The 18380-nt window shown below is 37.8% G+C and overlaps 1 protein-coding gene across 2 annotated transcripts in view; it reads left to right on the forward strand.

Annotated features, from left to right (window-relative positions):
* Window positions 1-338: 338 nt before the first annotated feature.
* The window catches only part of ITSN1 (intersectin 1), a gene marked incomplete at both ends in the record, with an annotated part of 175868 nt that continues 157826 nt past the window's right edge, over window positions 339-18380 (forward strand). For both annotated transcript variants that reach the window (XM_079704739.1, XM_079704738.1), the window contains 4 exons: window positions 339-366; window positions 2550-2642; window positions 3626-3689; window positions 15295-15455. In XM_079704739.1, coding sequence (XP_079560865.1) covers window positions 339-366; window positions 2550-2642; window positions 3626-3689; window positions 15295-15455 — 346 coding nt within the window. The remainder of the gene's footprint in view (window positions 367-2549; window positions 2643-3625; window positions 3690-15294; window positions 15456-18380) is intronic.

Raw genomic sequence — 18380 nt, forward strand, 5'->3', positions numbered from 1 at the left:
AATACAACAATACAGTTAATGAGATAATAGGCTGTCCCGAGCTAATAGTATCACTCACCAGACTGAAAGCTTCTTGCTGCTGGAGAGTCTTCCGTTCACATTCCTCAGTGCCCATCATTGCACCTGGGACTGAGAAACTGCGCAGAGAAGGAATGAATGAATGAACCCTTAGTTGTAACATTCATTTGCAGTGCTACCCCCTAACTCTAGTATCTGTCTTCAGGTCATTAAGACAGCATGTTCATGTGTTTATAAGTACCTAGGAGTGAAGTTTTCATAAACTTAAATGTTGCATTTCAATTACAGGCGTCCATTAGCAAGGTGAAAGTAACAGAAACATGGCTCAGTTTCCAACACCTTTTGGTGGTAAGTTTTCAAAGATTTTCCTTTTTTAATGTACTTTGGAATCGCATTTTTTAAAACTTAGTATTATGACAAATTTCAAATATTCACGTAAGTAGAGGGAATAATATAATCAACCCATCATATAGTTTCAGTGATTATCAATCAACTAATGGCCAATATAGTTTCACCTGGATTCTTTTGAGCACCTCTCATACATCAGATCATTTCATCCACAAACATTTTAGTGGGTGTTTCTAAAAGATAACAGTTTTAAAGATATAACTACAATACTGTTACCACTCCTGTAAAGTTTCTAGTAATTCCTTAATGTCTTCAACTATCAAGTCAGTGTTAAAATTTTCCCTGATAGCCTTTAGATATTTTTCGTTGCTGTTGTCACGGTTGGTTGGTTCAAATCAGGATCCGAACAAGACACATACTTTGCAATTAGTTCATGTGTCTCCTAAGTTGCTTTGTTAGTGAACCCTTCTCCATCCCTGTTTTTTTGGTTTTTTGTTTTGCAATTTATTTGTTGAGGTGACTGGGTCATTTATTCTGTACTTTTTCTTTAGACTGGATTTAAAGCATGACATTTTTGTTTTACTTCAGTTTATCTGCTTGAAACATCAATCTGCATAAAGTGTGTTTTTCAGGTAATTTTCCCTAAGATTATTAGGAAAGTGTTAAATGTTGGTTTTGCTTACTGGCCAAGTTTTGTTTTGTTTTAAAGAGAGCATGCCATATCAATGAATTTCTCTTGGCAGCTGTCGAACCTAGCCACCATGAAGAGAGTAAGGCAGCATAAAGCCCCATCCCTGTGATCACATCTGTAAAAGTCTCTGTGAAATTCTAGTACAGAAGTCTGCAACCTTTTCAAAACCAGTAGTCTTACTGTTTTATTTTCTGTTTTGTTTTGGTCCCCCTTCTTAATTACTGAGCAAGTTTTTTCTTTGTTTTGTTTTGCTTGTTTGGTGGGGTTTGTTTCTGTTTGACAAATTTTGACAGGGCAGTAGAAGTTGCAGGACTGTAAGGCCTGTGAGGGTAGGGATCTGATCTATTTCGGTCACCATCTTATCCCTAATGTCTAACACAGTGTGTGGCACATAGGAGGTGTTCAACAAGTCTGTTTTCAGTGACTGAATGAATTGCTGCTCTGCCTGTCGCTGTCATATCAGACCCTGCAGAGAAGGGAGATTTCAGTGTTTAGACATTTTGCTTGTATGCTTGGCACCTTCACATACTGTCTGTTCCCACCTTTTGGGAAAACGTCTGAACTTCTGAAAACCTTCTACCTATGTAATCTAGAGTTATTTGGTGAATTCGTTTGAGAAAACCTAACACTAAAGTGAGGACAGTCTCAGAAACAAGGGGATATCTGGTCAGTCCAAGAACTGAAACTGAAGAAGGACTTAAACCCTGTTCCCTTTGGTTTGCCATCGTTTTTTTTCAGGATACCCATTTTTAAAAACAGCTTCAGTGAGTTATAATCTACATGCCATAAAATTCACTACAATCTAGTATTTGAATATTTTTATCACTCCAAAAAGATTTTCATGGAATCACATAGGATACTAATTTAGTGAAGCTCAATTTTTCCATAACTTTCACTTGTGGCATTTAAGATATCTGAAAATACTGTTTTAAATTAGACTATTGATTTGTAAATCAGTCTGTTTATGTAAATAAATGATGATTATTAACATGCCTTCATACAGTCCTGCTAACTACAGGGTTATAGGACAAGTTTTTAAAAAAAGAGTTTGTGCTAATATCTTTTTTTTTTTGGCCTGCTTTACTCTTAATTTTCTTTTTTTTTTCCTTTAAAAAATTTTTATTGGCATATAGTTGATTTACAATGTTGTGTTAGTTTCTGTTGTACAGCAAAGTGAATCAGTTATGCATATACATATATCCACTCTTTTTTAGATTGTTCTCCATATAGGTCATTACAGAGTATTGAGTAGAGTTCCCTGTGCTATACAGTAGGTCCTTATTAGTTGTCTGTTTTATATATAGTAGCGTGTATATGTCTACTCTTAGCTTTCTAACTTTATATTCAAAACTTCCAAGGACAAACAGATGGTAACTTGTCAAATCATTTATAACATACTGACAGTATCTTAAGGTACTGTGGAAACTGTGGGTGTGAGCACTTTGTTTTTCTTTTCTCATTGAATAATTTCTTTGTCTTTTTTGGATTGTAGGTAGCCTGGATATTTGGGCCATAACTGTAGAGGAAAGAGCAAAGCATGATCAACAGTTCCATAGTTTAAAGCCAATATCTGGATTTATTACTGGTAATTAGAGTCAGTATTTTTACATTTTTACTTATCATAGTGCATATATCTGTGGAAAATCTATTATGCAGAGCGAAGGTGGGCACATGTGATCAGGGGTACACTTTGCCTATTTTGCCTTAACCTGGAGTCTGTATTTTTACAGTTGCTTCTCCTCCAATGCACTCAAGTCTGTTTTGTAGTTTTTAATGGATGCCAAGTCACTGTTTTAGGCATATCACTGTTGGGAATTGGTTAAGATTAATGGACCACATTCTTTAAGTAATTGTAGCATTGGACTGTGGTCCTTGAGCAAAAACACTTCCTTAATTCTGATCTTGAACTGGCTTGAGTAAATTAACAGATTATGAACATTAAAAAAAATTTTCTTATTGCTATGTCCTTAAAGATCCTTTTGTACTTTGCCTTTTCTAATCTCTTTCCTGTTTGATGACTCTTCAGGAATTAGCTTTAGAAGAAATGGGATCTAGATTTCCTGGGAACTTGCTTTTGTGTGTATTTGTTTCACTTCTCTTTAACCTACTAATTCTTAGTCCTGATGTGATTCTTTTAGTCATTGTTACTAACTCCATAAATATGTTAGAAGTACCAAAAATCTGAAGTGTAGGTAAATGGGAATGGCAAAGAACTCTTTTGTAAAGTAGAAGTATGAGTCATCAGTTTCTTGAGGATTTCTGTAGGTTCACTTTGTTGTAATGTGTAGCTGTTACCATCTTAATTACTAGCAGATTAATTAAAGTGGACAATCTACCCCTACACAATGGTAGGCCCTTTTTGAGATGATTTTTTTTTAAGTGTTACATTCTAAAGTCAGTGCTGATGGATTCATTTTGCTGTTATTTATAAACTTATCATTTGGCTTTTAAAATGTATTCAGTTCAGTATTTACAGGATTATTAACCTCTTTCTTTTTGTAATTTTGCCATAAGTGGTTTTCTGTCAGCTGCTGTTTTCTTCTAAAACTTTTTCCATTTAATTTACAGGTGATCAAGCTAGAAACTTTTTTTTTCAATCTGGGTTACCTCAACCTGTTTTAGCACAGATATGGTAAGTTGGAACTTCATACAAGCAGAAGGTTATAAACTAGTCCAGTAATATCTAATCTTAATTTCTTAAGTTACAGAGGAGAACATGTATTTCTAGTCTGAAATACCCCACTGCTTCTTACCAGAGAAGTACTTCTGAAAAGTGTCTTTCTGGTATGGAACTTTAAAAAAAAAAAAAAAAGTGGTGACATTTGCAAACTAACTGTTACAAAGTTGAACTTCCAGTTGAGAAATCTACATTTTGATATTTTCTCACCACTTTGTTTTTTTTGTTTGTTTGTTTTCTGGGTTTTTTTTGGCCACACCATGCAGAGTGTGGGATCTTAATTCCCCACCAGGGATTGAACCCATGACCCCTGCATTGAGAGCACAGAGTCTTAACAACTGGACTGCCAGGGAAGTCCCTTTCACACCACTTTGTTTTACCTTCATCCACATCACCCATATTCATCTAAATGGTCCACATTTCTTGCTTTATAATGTGATAGTTCTGTATCTTTCATTGAATAAAAGGTAAAGAAGATATTTGAGGGTTAATAATGGAATAACCAGTGAAAGAGTGAAATAACCAGTATTCATTACAGTGTTGTGCAAGGTGAGCACATAAAAAATATTGTTGAATCTCTTGATTAATTAGCACAAATAAGTGTTCAGTCTTTTGAAACCACAGAAAAGAAAGAGAATGAATGAAAAAGACTGGCAAATACAGTTTTGGGTTCTAGGTTTATGACTTTGGGAAGCCATGCTGAATTCTTTGGCTAGGAAGCCACGTTTTCCTGCAGTGTATGGTTCTTACAGTTAGTACATCATTTCCCTGGGTTCGTTAGTGTTGTGGTGGCAGCTTGTTATGGTGAAAAGAACACATGATTTGTAGTTGAATCCCATCTGTACTACTTTCTATCTCTCTGATTTGGAACATGTACTTACCCCCCCCAGCCTCAGTTTTCACATCTAGAAAATGGGAAGACACATGTTTCCTTACAGGGTTATTGAGTGGATTAGCAGAGAAACTGTATGTAAAGGACTTAGTGTGGGCCCTGGCACATAATAGAGCCTCAAAACAAAACCCCAGAAAGGTACTGGGCTTGCCAAAAATGTTCGTTCGGGTTTTTCTGTAAGATGTTACGGAACGCAAAAATAAAGATTGACATAGTTCCTTGTTGCCTTTAAGCAGAGTCTACAGAACAGAGTCTAAGCTTGATTATAAGTGTTGTCAGTATGAAAATCATTTACTATGTTCTGAAATAGCAAAACTTTCATGGGAAATTATATATTATTTGTGTGTGGATTTATTTGAATTGAAATTAAATGATACCAGATTCCTGTGCTTTTTTTGGTGTCTGCTTTATTTTCTTTTTCCTGGTTGTCAGCATTGGGCTGCCAGACTGTCTCTTTCAACTATGATACCCTTTTTGTGCTCATGTCTCATCTACTTTGAAGTAGAAAATTCAGATAACCAAGGTTTTTGGAATTACTTTTATTATTATTATTTTTTAATTAATTAATTAATTTTTGGCTGCATTGGGTCTTCGTTGCTGCGGACGGGTTTTCTCTAGCTGTGGCGAGTGGGGGCTGCTCTTCGATGTGGTGCGCAGGCTTCTCATTGCAGTGGCTTCTTTTGTTGCGGAGCACGGGCTCTAGGCGCACAGGCTTCAGTAGTTGTGACATGTGGGCTCAGTAGTTGTGGCGCACAGGCTTAGTTGCTCCGCGGAATGTGGGATCTTCCTGGACCAGGGATCGAACCCATGTCCCCTGCATTGGCAGGTGGCTTCTTAACCACTGTGCCACCAGGGGAGTCCCTGGAATTACTTTTAAAGTAAAGTAAAAGACACACACACACACACACACAGAACACTCATGTACTTGTGAGCACAGGGACACTGACCTGTTGGCTAAGTGCCTAAGTCTAAATGCAAGAAACTTGTGACATCTGTGTTAAATTTCTTTTTGCTTTGTGTTCTGCTGTGTGATTGTTTTTCACACCGTCAGCCAAGATCACTCACTAGAATCTTCCTTTCCCAGACTTAGATTCCTTCACTGAATTCTGCTTTTATACTGTATTTCCAATCGATGAAGGTTCATTCAAGAAGCAGTCTTGTAATGAATACTCTGCTGCAAGGAAATCTCACTTAACATTTATTCATTCAACAGTGGAAAAATATTTATCAGATGTCTACTATGGGCCTGTGCCTGTTGTAGGCGCTGGGAATACAGCTGTGAACAAAACTGACAAAATCTGTGCTTTCATCGAAATTGCAATCCAGTGGAAGGAGATGGTCAGTAACAGCATAAAAACTGTCACATGTTAATAAGTGTAATGGAGAAAAATAAAGTATTATTTAGTAAATTTCAGTTCTTTCAATTAAGACAGTTAATTTTCCAAACTGTTTTGTTCTTTTTTTTAACCAGAGTATACCAAAGTCATTTTTACCAACTTATTCTTTTCATTGTGAAATTTTTTTAACAGTGAAGATAATGAGTCTGCAGACTTAGGTTAAATCAAAAGTGTTCTTTGTCTTTAATTTTTTTGTGACATTTTGTTAAATAAATTTGTGATGGCATATTTTACTTTCATCAAGAATTGCTATCAGGGGAAAAAAACCAAAATGAAACACACCTCTAAGAATCTTTTCCCAAAAGCAGTATCGCTGAAAAGTCGTTGGAAATTTCACGAGCCACAGATATCCTGCTAAGATGCTGGAATGGTGTGGTGCAGAGTGTGAGGAACTTCTGTCTTTCGGCACCAGCTCTGATGCTTCTTCACTTTGTAAGCTTGAGCAATACCTCACCTCTTCAAATTTCGGTTTTTAAATTTATAAATAACAGCTGACCTAATGAAATAGTTTTCCCTCCCTATCTCTCATGCTAATCTTTTGTTCTCATGTGGTTTTTCTGATGGGATCATAGGGAAAGTCCAATGCCCCTTTTGGTAGAGAGAAGAGTGGGTTTGAGTCTAAAGTTTTAGGCAGTCCCTGTGTCATTCCTCTGGGGAAGAAGAAAATTTTGGATTGAGAATTAGGACCTTTTTCTAGTTTCTCTTTCTCTCTGGGCCTTACTTTCTTTGCTCTGGACCTCCGTTCAAAAGTATGAGTGATGTGCACAGCTGGGAAATATCTTTTGGAATCCATGTAGAAATTATATTCCAGTTAATTAATTTATGAGCTTTGGAACTATAACCTACTAATACTTTGGAACTACCTATCTCTCCAATTCAGTTTCCAATTAAGAATACAGGAAAACTTGAATTCTCCCTCAGAATGGAGTCAAGTCAGTGTGTGTAATGCCAAATTATAACTGTGGCCAAAGATGATACATCTTCCTAGAAATTGTCTTGCTAATAAGAACTGGAAGGAATAGGGCCAATATCCTGTATCCTTTTGGCAGCTTAAATGCTTAACATTGTTGCAACCTTGGTCTGGTGTGGAGACAGAGAAGAAGAAGTCAGAGGGCAATGGACAAGAGCCTTGAAGGCAGAGGAAAGCAGAGGTGGAATGAGGACTTTGGAATCAGAGGCAGTAGGTAGGGGCCACAGAAATGGGGATTAGAAGCTCTTAAGGCGAGAAATGGGGGGAAGAGAGGGAGCACCACCTAGAAATGGGCCGGAGAGGAGGAGGAAGCCAGAGGCATAAGGGCAGAAATTAGAACAGCTTGGTGATCTGACTCAAGGATGGGGCAGGGGGCAAGGCCAACACCTGTGTGACACCTTTGGATGCTATCTTAGGATACCGCTGAGCATATGTCAGGAGGGCCTTCAGCCCCCAGAAAGATCAGTTTGCCAAAATCATTTACCCCCAGAAAAAGTCATCCTGGACATTCCTGAGTCTTCACCATCTCAGTTCATGGCATTGAGCATCTACCCGGCTGCTGGAAGCCATGCCCGATTCCTCTCTTTTCCTTACCCTACACAACCAATCCATCAGCAGGTACTTTTGACTCCATTTACAGACTGTATCCCCAACCTGGCCATTTCTTTCTGTGTCCTTTGCTACCATCCTAATTTGTCATAGTGGGCCTAATAGCTGGGCCCACTATTCGAGCGTTCTGGCTGGAGTCTCTCACACTTGCCTGGTTAGATTCCATTCTCCACCCAGCACCCCAACAATCTTTTGAAAAAGTAAATCCGTTTAAAACTCTCCACTGAGAAGAAAACCCAAAGTCATGACCAAGGCCACAAGGCCCAATATGATCTGGCTCTTGCTTTTTCCCTCTTCTCTTATTTTGTACTACTCCCTTCCTCAATTTTTGCACTCTGGTTTAACTGACTTTTTTCTATCTTTAAATGGATTCTTTTGGCCTCAGGGTCATTGCACTTGGCATTTTCTCTTCCTATCATGCAGCTCTTCTAGATCGTCACGTATTTGGCCGATTACCCTTCAGGTTTTGGTTCACCTCCCCAGAGAAGGGCTTCCTGACCACTAGTCTAAAGCAGTTCCCTCTCCCCACCCGCTCCGAAGAACATCTCTTTCCCATCACCTTGCTTTATTTCTTTTTTAAAAAATAAATTTATCTATTTTATTTATTTATTTTTGGCAGCATGGGGGTCTTCCTTGCTGTGTGCTGGCTTTCTCTAGTTGCGGCGAGCGGGGGCTACTCTTCGTTGCGGTGCACGGGCTTCTTGTTGCGGTGGCTTCTCTTGTGGAGCACGGGCTCTAGGCACGCGGGCTTCAGTAGTTGTGGCACGCGGGCTCATTGCAGACTGTAGAGCGCAGGCTCAGTAGTTGTGGCGCATGGGCTTAGTTGCTCTGCGGCATGGGGGATCTTCCTGGACCAGGGCTTGAACCCATGTCCCCCCTGCATTGGCAGGCGGATTCTTAACCACTGCGCCACCAGGGAAGGCCTTGCTTTATTTCTTAATAGCACTTACCATGTGGAATAATCTGACTAGTCTTCTTGTTGAATGTCTGCTTGCACTGAAACAAGCTCTGAGGGCAGGAACGTTGCCTGTCTTTTTCTTAGTTGTAAGCCTAGTTCCTGGATAGAGACCTTAGTAGGTGACCTGTTCAAAAATATTTGTTGGAGAAATCCCTGGTGGTCCAGTGGTTAGGACTCTGCGCTTTCACTGCCGTGGTCCAGGTTCGATCGGCCAAAAAAAAAAAACAACTTCGAATGAATAAACAAACAGATGAGTGAGTGACTGGGCCCGTTAGTCTGCACAGTGGGAGGTGAGCAGCCTGTGATGAGCCTTTGTGGATGAAGTAGGCTCCTAAAGGAATCTGTTGGCTTCAGTTCTGGTGTAGTGAGTGAGACTGAGCGAGAGGAGGCCCGCCTTTTTCCCCTGAATCCTATGATACAAACAAGATAGTTGCAGAATTTCTACACTCCTATCCACCACAAACAACAAACCTATTCAGTGGCGTTCAAGGTTACTTCATAGTTCTTTTGTTTATAGCCTGAGGATATATGAAGTACTGTGTTCAGAAGTTATTTAGATTAGTTTTTTTTCCCTTCTTCCTATGTGGACATGTTACTTATTTAAAATACTATTAGGTTGATTTGGGTTTTTTGGCTTGTTTTTTTGTTTTTCATTAATTTTTATTGGAGTATAGTTGATTTACAATGTTGTGTTAGTTTCAGGTGTACAGAAAAGTGTATCAGTTATACATATACATATACCCACTCTTTTTTAGATTCTTTTCCCATATAGGTCATTACAGCATACTGAGTAGAGTTCCCCATGCTATACAGTAGGTCCTTATTAGTTACCTATTTTATATGTAGTCATGTGTACATGTCAATTCCAGTCTCCCAATTTATCCCCCCCTCCTTGGTTTATATGTTTTTGTTTTTATTTAGTTTAGGGATCTGCTCTCATCTTTGTGAACTTAATTTTATGTTTTGAATATGTAACACATTAACAAGATTCCAAAAGCTAAACTCTACAAAAGTGTGAACTCAGAGAAGTGTCACTCACTGTCCTATTGTTTCATCCCATTCCCACTTATTTTATTAGCTTCTTATTATCCTTTCTTTGTTTATTTCTGTGGGAAAAAAGCATGTCCATAATATGTGTGCAAATTTATATTTAAATTATTTCCTCTTCCTTCTACTTTGAAAGTAACCTCCTATAAATGTTCTTTTTTTCTTTGCTTCTCTCACTTAACAATGTATCCTAGAAATCACTCATAACATTCCATAGAGATCTTCCTCATTTTCTTTTTACAGTTATATAATACTTATTGTTGAAGATATACCATAGTTTATTCAACTAATTTCCTGTGTTTTCTGCATTTGGGTTATTTCTAATATTTTGCAATTACAGATAATGCAGCAAAGAATGAGTTAAAGCATGTATTTTTGTATTGTTGGAAGTGTATCTTCAGGATGAATTCCTAGGATTGAATCACTGTGTCAAAGAGTAAATGCATATGTAGTTCTGTAGGTGTGGCCAGATTTTCCTATACTTGGAGTTGAAGCACTTTTTCCCACTGACAGTATGTAAGAGCGCTATGTGGTTTATTTGTACAGATCAAACAGAAAACTTACCCTTAGTATTCAGCATACTTGTGGACCTCTCCTCATCTCAGCCATGCCTGTTGTTATATATAGATTTTTTTTAAATTTTATTTATTTTTGGCTGCATTGGGTCTTCATAGCTGCATGCGGGCTTTCTCTAGTAGTGGCGAGCAGGGGCTACTGTTCGTTGCAGTGCGCAGCCTTCTCATTGCGGTGGCTTCTCTTGCTGAAGAGCACAGGCTTTAGGTGTGCAGGTTTCAGTAGTTGTGGCGCATGGGCTCAGTAGTTGTGGCTCGCGGGCTCTAGAGCACAGGCTCAGTAGTTGTGGCATACGGGCTTAGTTGCTTCAAGGCGTGTGGGATCTTCCCGGAACAGGGCTTGATCCTGTGTCCCCTACATTGGCAGGTGGATTCTTAACTGCTGCGCCACCAGGGCAGTCCTTATATATAGATTTTTATATCAGACTAAACACTGTATTTAAGATCAGTTTGTTTTCAGGAGTCATAAATAGCTATTTTGTCTTTTTTTTATTAAAAATATTTTTTTATCATACTTTCTTTTTAACTTTGGAAGTTTTGTGAATTTCATTTCAGGATCCTCAGACTTTTAGTTAGTCTTTTGGGGAGATTATTAGAAATGAGTAAACTGAGCTTCCCTGGTGACGCAGTGGTTAAGAATCCGCCTGCCAATGCAGGGGACATGGATTCGAGCCCTAGTCTGGGAAGATCCCATATACTGTGGAGCAGCTAAGCCCGTGCGCCACAACTACTGAGCCTGTGCTCTAGAGCCCGCGAGCCACCACTACTGAGCCCACATGCCACAACTACTGAATCCCGCACGCCTAGAGCCCATGCTCCGCAACAGGAGAAGCCACCGCAATGAGAAACCTGCGCACTGCAACGAAGAGTAGCCCCCGCTCGCTGCAACTAGAGAAAGCCCATGCGCAGCAACGAAGACCCAACGCAGCCAAAAATAAATAAATAAATAAATAAATTAGGACAAAACCTTTCATTAAAATAAAAGAAATGAGTAAACTGAGAAATAACTATAAATAAGAGATGAACTGGACAGCAGAGCTGAAATCATATTTTGCAGAGAATATTTGAGAAATCGAATTCCAAATCTATTCCAGTATATTAGGAGGGGGTAGGGAGAGTTGAGCTTTGTAGGAGTAACTGCTATAGTTCTAAAAGACCTTTGAGTTTTTACTACAAAGGAGTCCCAACAGTTATATTCTGTTAGTTGAGCAAAAGAATTTTTTTTAAAAGGTCACCCAAAATTGTCAAAAAAGTTTTGGAATTTTGGTGGATGTCTAGAACCTGAGCATTATGTGTTTCCTCTCCTCTCCTGTTGAGGCTTCTCCTAATTAAACCATTACTAGAAAGTCTCTTCTCTCATAACCCACTCATTATCCCACACTGGGTATTTTTGTTTCTCTCTAGAAAACATTTTGGGGACAGTAGTGTGGGGAATAGGGAGTGGGAATCTATCTGCCTGATTTTTTTTTTTAAGTATGCATGTCAGTGTTGATTGTTGGGAGCTTTTTTTTATCCATGAAAACCATTTGAAATAGCTGAATATCTTTTTTAAAATATTTGGCGGTCCCTGGCGGTCCAGTGGTTAAGACTTGGTGCTTCCACTGCAGGGGGCACAGATTCGATCCCTGGTTGGGGAACTAAGATCTTGCATGCTGCGTGGTGACGTGAAAAAAAATATTTTGGTAAAAGAGAGAAAGCTCACCATTTCATTTTATTGATTTAGCTTCCTTTATAAAACCTGAAAAACAGTACAAAAATAAAGCAGCCAGAGACCAGTCTCAATTATGATTGTAGACACAGAAAATCAAAACAAAATCTTAGCAAGTAGAATTCCACAATGTACAAAAACTATGACCAACTTGAGTTTATGCCAGGGGTCCAAGATTGGTTCAGAATCAAGGAATTCCCTCAACATTATTATATCAGGAGATAAAAGGAAAAAGAAAATGTGGGATCAGATCAGCAGATGCTGACTAAGCATTTGATAAAAAGTACAGTAACCATTTCTAATAAGTAGAAAAGGGAACTGCTTAAATGTCAGATTACTTTCTAAAAATCAGTACCAAATATTATTCTAAGCAATGAAACACTGTAGTCATTTTTTTTTTAAACCAGTTAATTTAAACTCAAAACCAAGCAGGGATGCTCACTTAGTAATGTCATAGAGGCAGTAAGACAAACAAGAAAGAGGAATGGTGGGGACTTCCTTGGTGGCACAGTGGTTAAGACTCTGAGCTCCCAATGTAGGGGGCCCGGGTCTGATCCCTGGTCAGGGAACTAGATCCCACATGCCACAACTAAGGAGCCCACGTGCCACAACTAAGGCCCGGTGCAACCAAATAAATAGAAGTAAATAAATAAATATTTATTTACAATAAAAAGGAATGGTATAAATATTGGAAATGAAAGTTAACTCTCTTTTTTGCTAGTTATGTGATTGTGTAAGATTCACAGAAGTTTGGTAAGATTGCTCAATACACCCAGCATAAATGATTATTAAAAGCAAAATTCTTCTCTATGCTTGAAATAAGCACCTAAGTATGGAAATGGGGGACATGTTCTATTTAAAAGAGTGACAGAAATGATAAAATTCCTAAGAACACATTTAACAAGAAAAGTAGTTACTTATATGAAGGAAGTGATATAATCTTATTAAAGGAAATATTAGTAGAACTGAACATACTATTTTCTTAGAACAAACTATCATAAAAATGTCAGTTCTCTAAAAATTCATGTATCTAATGCAGTTTCATCTTGATTTTCATTAGAGTTGTTTGTAGAATAGATAAATTAAAAGTTCATAGGGAAAAAGAAATGTCTGTGAATGGCCAAACAAGTTTTTTTTTTTTAATTTTTATTGGAGTATAGTTGATTTACAATGCTGTGTTGGTTTCAGGTGTACAGCAAAGTAAATCAGTTATACATATAAATATATCCACTCTTTTTTAGATTCTTTCCCCATATAGGCCATTACAGGGTACTGAGTAGAATTCCCTGTGCTATACAGTAGGTCCTTATTAGTTATCTGTTTTATATATAGTAGTGTATATGTGTCAATCCCAATCTTCCAATTTATCCCTCCCCCGGCCCTTACGCCCTGGTAACCGTAACTCTGTTTTCTACATCTGTGACTCTATTTCTGTTTTGTAGATAAGTTCATTTGTACCCTTTTTTTAGATTCCACATATAAGCGATATCACATGATATTTGTCTTTCTCTGTCTGACTTACTTTACTCAGTATGACAATCTCTAGGTCCATCCAACAAGTTTTTTTAAAAAAAGCCTTGCCAGATACCAGAACATACCATAGAGTCAGTGGGATCAGATTATTGTCACATTGACCTGGGAATTGTTCAGTCAGAGTAGATAATCCAGAAATAGATCTCCTTTCATATGGACATTTAATAAACCACAAAATTTTTTTTTTTACTTCAATGAGAAGAGGATGGATTGGTTAATAAACATTGCTGGGAACCCTAGGTATCCCCCTGAAGGAAATCTGGTTGAACCCTGGGGTAACATACCACACACATATATGCAATTACAATTGGTTTAAAGATTGAAATGTAATAAAGTAATACCATCTTAGAAAAGAAAGCTATGTGATAAAAGAAATATTTTACACATATAAAAATGTAGAATTTCTGTATGCTAAAGATATTACACATAAAATGGACAAAGTTTTAAAAAATCTTTCAACAACTGACAGATAAACAGTTGATACGTAATATACAATAAGTGCTTTTAAACTGACAAGGAAAAGACATGCAGTCCATCAGAAAATTTGGCAAAGGATGTGAATGAGCAATTCATGGAAGCACGAGTCCAAATGCCCAAGAAACATGGCAAGCGATGCTCAAGGCCACTAGAAGTGAGTGAAATTCGGATTCCACTGGTGTGGTTTGCTGAAGGCGGTCATTGACCACAGGAGGCCTGGGGCACTCCTATCTGAGGCAGAAGGGTGGTTTCTGTAGCCATGGGGCTCCCTTTATGACTTGATGACCTTTAAAATTTTTCCTGAAGAATAGTGTTGACTTTTACAATTCTTAACATTTTTAAAGATTTTTAATCTTTGTTGTATTATTACACTTTTTATTGTGCCTCAAGTTTTCTTACTTTGAGTTAACTCTAGAAATGTAGGGTTATTTTCTATGTAGCTTAATTTTCTTTTGCGGACACAATCTTTACGTGGCTCATTTAAAACATGGCCAATGATGACATTGTAATTGGAGTAGCTGGCCTTAACATTTGAAGTTTCAAATAAAACTTTTCTTAAGAAAGGTTAAAAAAATAAATCCTTATGCCCTTAAAATCTAGACTTCAACAAATGAAATCTGAATGAACATTTTTTTGTGCAGAAGAGGTTAAATCATGAATATGTACAGTTTCAGTTAGCAAAAATGTAGTTTCCAGTTGCAAGTACAAACCCCTTTCTTCCTTTCTCTTACTCTTATTTGAGAGAAATGCTTTACATAATAACTCATTGGAAGTTGACTTGACCATTTGTTTGAGTACCACTTTCAAATAGTAAGTGCATTTGTAAGGTCATTTAATGAATTTCCAGAGCTTTGAAAGTATGCTAGTATTATAGTATAGTAGAGCATAGTATGTCACATCCCCATGGTGAGGTTTGTAGAACCCTACAGAGGAGTTGATGCAATCTAATCAAGTATCTAGAAATAAACTCTGTTTCTAAATACTTTTTTCCTCCTAATCGCTTTATTGTCACATAATTCACATAACAAAAGTCGCAGTTTTAAAGTGTATAATTCATTGGTTTTTCGTCTTTCCAGAATTGTGCAACCATCACCACTACCCAGTTTAGAACATTTTTATCACTCCAAAAAGAAACCCCATGGTATATATCCTGACATTCAGACTGAAAATTACCTTGTGTATCATAAAAGTAGAGAGTAACACAATAAAACATATTTCTTATTTATATAAAACATTGTCAGTTTTTCCCTACAGCTTGATAAACAAGTTTTGTTTTGTTTCGTTTTCCCCGGGACCAAGGGAGCTGATTATTTAGTTTTTGTGTGGGTGGGAGTGGTGGTTTGGGAAAGGTTCTTTTAAGGTCACAGTCATTCTAAGCCCATGCTGTTGGTTTGCAGGGCGCTTGCCGATATGAATAATGATGGAAGAATGGATCAAGTGGAGTTTTCCATAGCTATGAAACTCATCAAACTGAAGCTACAAGGATATCAGCTCCCCTCCGCACTTCCCCCTGTCATGAAACAGCAACCAGTTGCTATTTCTAGCGCACCAGCGTTTGGTGAGTCTGAAAAGGAATTGTTTCCTATATTTCATTACATGTTTTTAAAATAAATACTTCCCTTCTCCCGCCCTCCCCTCTCAGTTTGTAGCATTGTGAAATTCTAGGAGGTATTCTGTCTGAAAAATGATTGCCCTGTGCAAAAAGATAATGATGGAAGGGAAGAAGCATGGTCACATTCTAACCCTGGGATGAGCGTAATCAAACTGAAAGCAAATAAATAAATTTCACAGCTTACATCTCAACCAATACAAAGGCCTGGGATGAATATTAAAAATACCTGAACTGGGGGCTAACTCCATACCATACAATATATGAATGAATCATCCCACTGTAACAAGTTTGATATCTTTGAGTCATTGGCTTATGACAAATTAGACTGAGATTTAATTTTGTACTTTATAAAAATGTGGACTAAGTTCTAGTCATATAATTCTCATTGCAGGATGAATGTGTGTGTAATCTGTGAGGTGTAACACTCTCTGTTACGTTTCACAGGACTCAGCTATCCAATTGATTTCCATAAAAATGCAGAATAAAACTCAGGTCACTTTGAAATTAAGATTAATTTTTTTTTACAGATGGTTATTATTTTTTTTTACATCTTTATTGGAGTATAATTGCTTTAAAATGGTGTGTTAGTTTCTGCTTTATAACAAAGTGAATCAGTTATACATATACATATGTTCCCATATCTCTTCCCTCTTGTGTCTCCCTCCCGCCCTCCCTATCCCACCCCCCTAGGTGGTCACAAAGCACCGAGCTGATCTCCCTGTGCTATGCGGCTGCTTCCCACTAGCTATCTGTTTTACATTTGGTAGTGTATATATGTCCATGCCACTCTCTCACTTTGTCACAGCTTACCCTTCCCCCTCCCCATATCCTCAAGTCCATTCTCTAGTAGGTCTGTGTCTTTATTCCTGTCTTACCCCTAGGCTCTTCATGACATTTTTTTCCCTTAAATTCCATAGATATGTGTTAGAATATGGTATTTGTCTTTCTCTTTCTGACTTACTTCACTCTGTATGACAGACTCTAGGTCCATCCACCTCATTACAAATAGCTCAATTTCGTTTCTTTTTATGGCTGAGTAATATTCCATTGTATATATGGGCCACATCTTTATCCATTCATCTGATGATGGATGCTTAGGTTCTTTCCGTCTCCTGGCTATTGTAAATAGAGCTGCAATGAACATTTTGGTACATGACTCTTTTTGAATTATGGTTTTCTCAGGGTATATGCCCAGTAGTGGGATTGCTGGGTCATATGGTAGTTCTATTTGTAGTTTTTTAAGGAACCTCCATACTGTTCTCCATAGTGGCTATACCAATTCACATTCCCACCAGCAGTGCCAGAGTGTGCCCTTTTCTCCACACCCTCTCCAGCATTTATTGTTTGTAGATTTTTTGATGATGGCCATTCTGACTGGTGTGAGATGATATCTCATTGTACTTTTGATTTGCATTTCTCTAATGATTAATGATGTTGAGCATTCTTTCATGTGTTTGTTGGCAATCTGTATATCTTCTTTGGAGAAATGTCTATTTAGATCTTCTGCCCATTTTTGGATTGGATTGTTTGTTTTTTTGTTACTGAGCTGCATGAGCTGCTTGTAAATTTTGGAAATTAATCCTTTGTCAGTTGCTTCGTTTGCAAATATTTTCTCCCATTCTGAGGGTTGTCTTTTGGTCTTGTTTATGGTTTCCTTTGCTGCGCAAAAGCTTTGAAGTTTCATTAGGTGCCATTTGTTTATTTTTGTTTTTATTTCCATTTCTCTAGGAGGTGGGTCCAAAAGGATCTTGCTGTGATTTATGTCATAGAGTGTTCTGCCTATGTTTTCCTCTAAGAGTTTGATAGTGTCTGGCCTTACATTTAGGTCTTTAATCCATTTTGAGCTTATTTTTCTATATGGTGTTAGGGAGTGATCTAATCTCATACTTTTACATGTACCTCTCCAGTTTTCCCAGCACCACTTATTGAAGGGGCTGTCCTTTCTCCACTGTACATTCCTGCCTCCTTTATCAAAGATAAGGTGACCATATGTGCGTGGGTTTATCTCTGGGCTTTCTGTCCTGTTCCATTGATCTATCTTTCTGTTTTTGTGCCAGTACCATACTGTCTTGATTACTGTAGCTTTGTAGTACAGTCTGAAGTCAGGGAGCCTGATTCCTCCAGCTCCGTTTTTTGTTCTCAAGTTTGCTTTTGGCTATTCGGGGTCTTTTGTGTTTCCATACAAATTGTGAAATTTTTTCTTCTAGTTCTGTGAAAAATGCCAGTGGTAGTTTGATAGGGATTGCATTGAGTCTGTAGATTGCTTTGGGTAGTAGAGTCATTTTCACAATGTTGATTCTTCCAATCCAAGAACATGGTATATCTCTCCATCTATTTGTATCATCTTTAATTTCTTTCATCAGTGTCTTATAATTTTCTGCATACAGGTCTTTTGTCTCCTTAGGTAGGTTTATTCCTAGATATTTTATTCTTTTTGTTGCAATGGTAAATGGGAGTGTTTTCTTAATTTCATTTTCAGATTTTTCATCCTTAGTGTATAGGAATGCCAGAGATTTCTGTGCATTAATTTTGTATCCTGCTACTGTACCAAATTCATTGATTAGTTCTAGTAGTTTTCTGGTAGCATCTTTAGGATTCTCTATGTATAGTATCATGTCATCTGCAAACAGTGACAGCTTTACTTCTTCTTTTCTGATTTGGATTCCTTTTATTTCCTTTTCTTCTCTGATTGCTGTGGCTAAAACTTCCAAAACTATGTTGAATAAAAGTGGTGAGAGTGGGCAACCTTGTCTTGTTCCTGATCTTGGTGGAAATGCTTTCAGTTTTTCACCATTGAGGACAATGTTGGCTGTGGGTTTGTCTATATGGCCTTTATTATGTTGAGGAAAGTTCCCTCTATGCCTACTTTCT

The sequence above is a fragment of the Hyperoodon ampullatus genome, assembly GCF_949752795.1.
Source record: "Hyperoodon ampullatus genome assembly, chromosome: 5".
NCBI lineage: Eukaryota > Metazoa > Chordata > Mammalia > Artiodactyla > Ziphiidae > Hyperoodon > Hyperoodon ampullatus.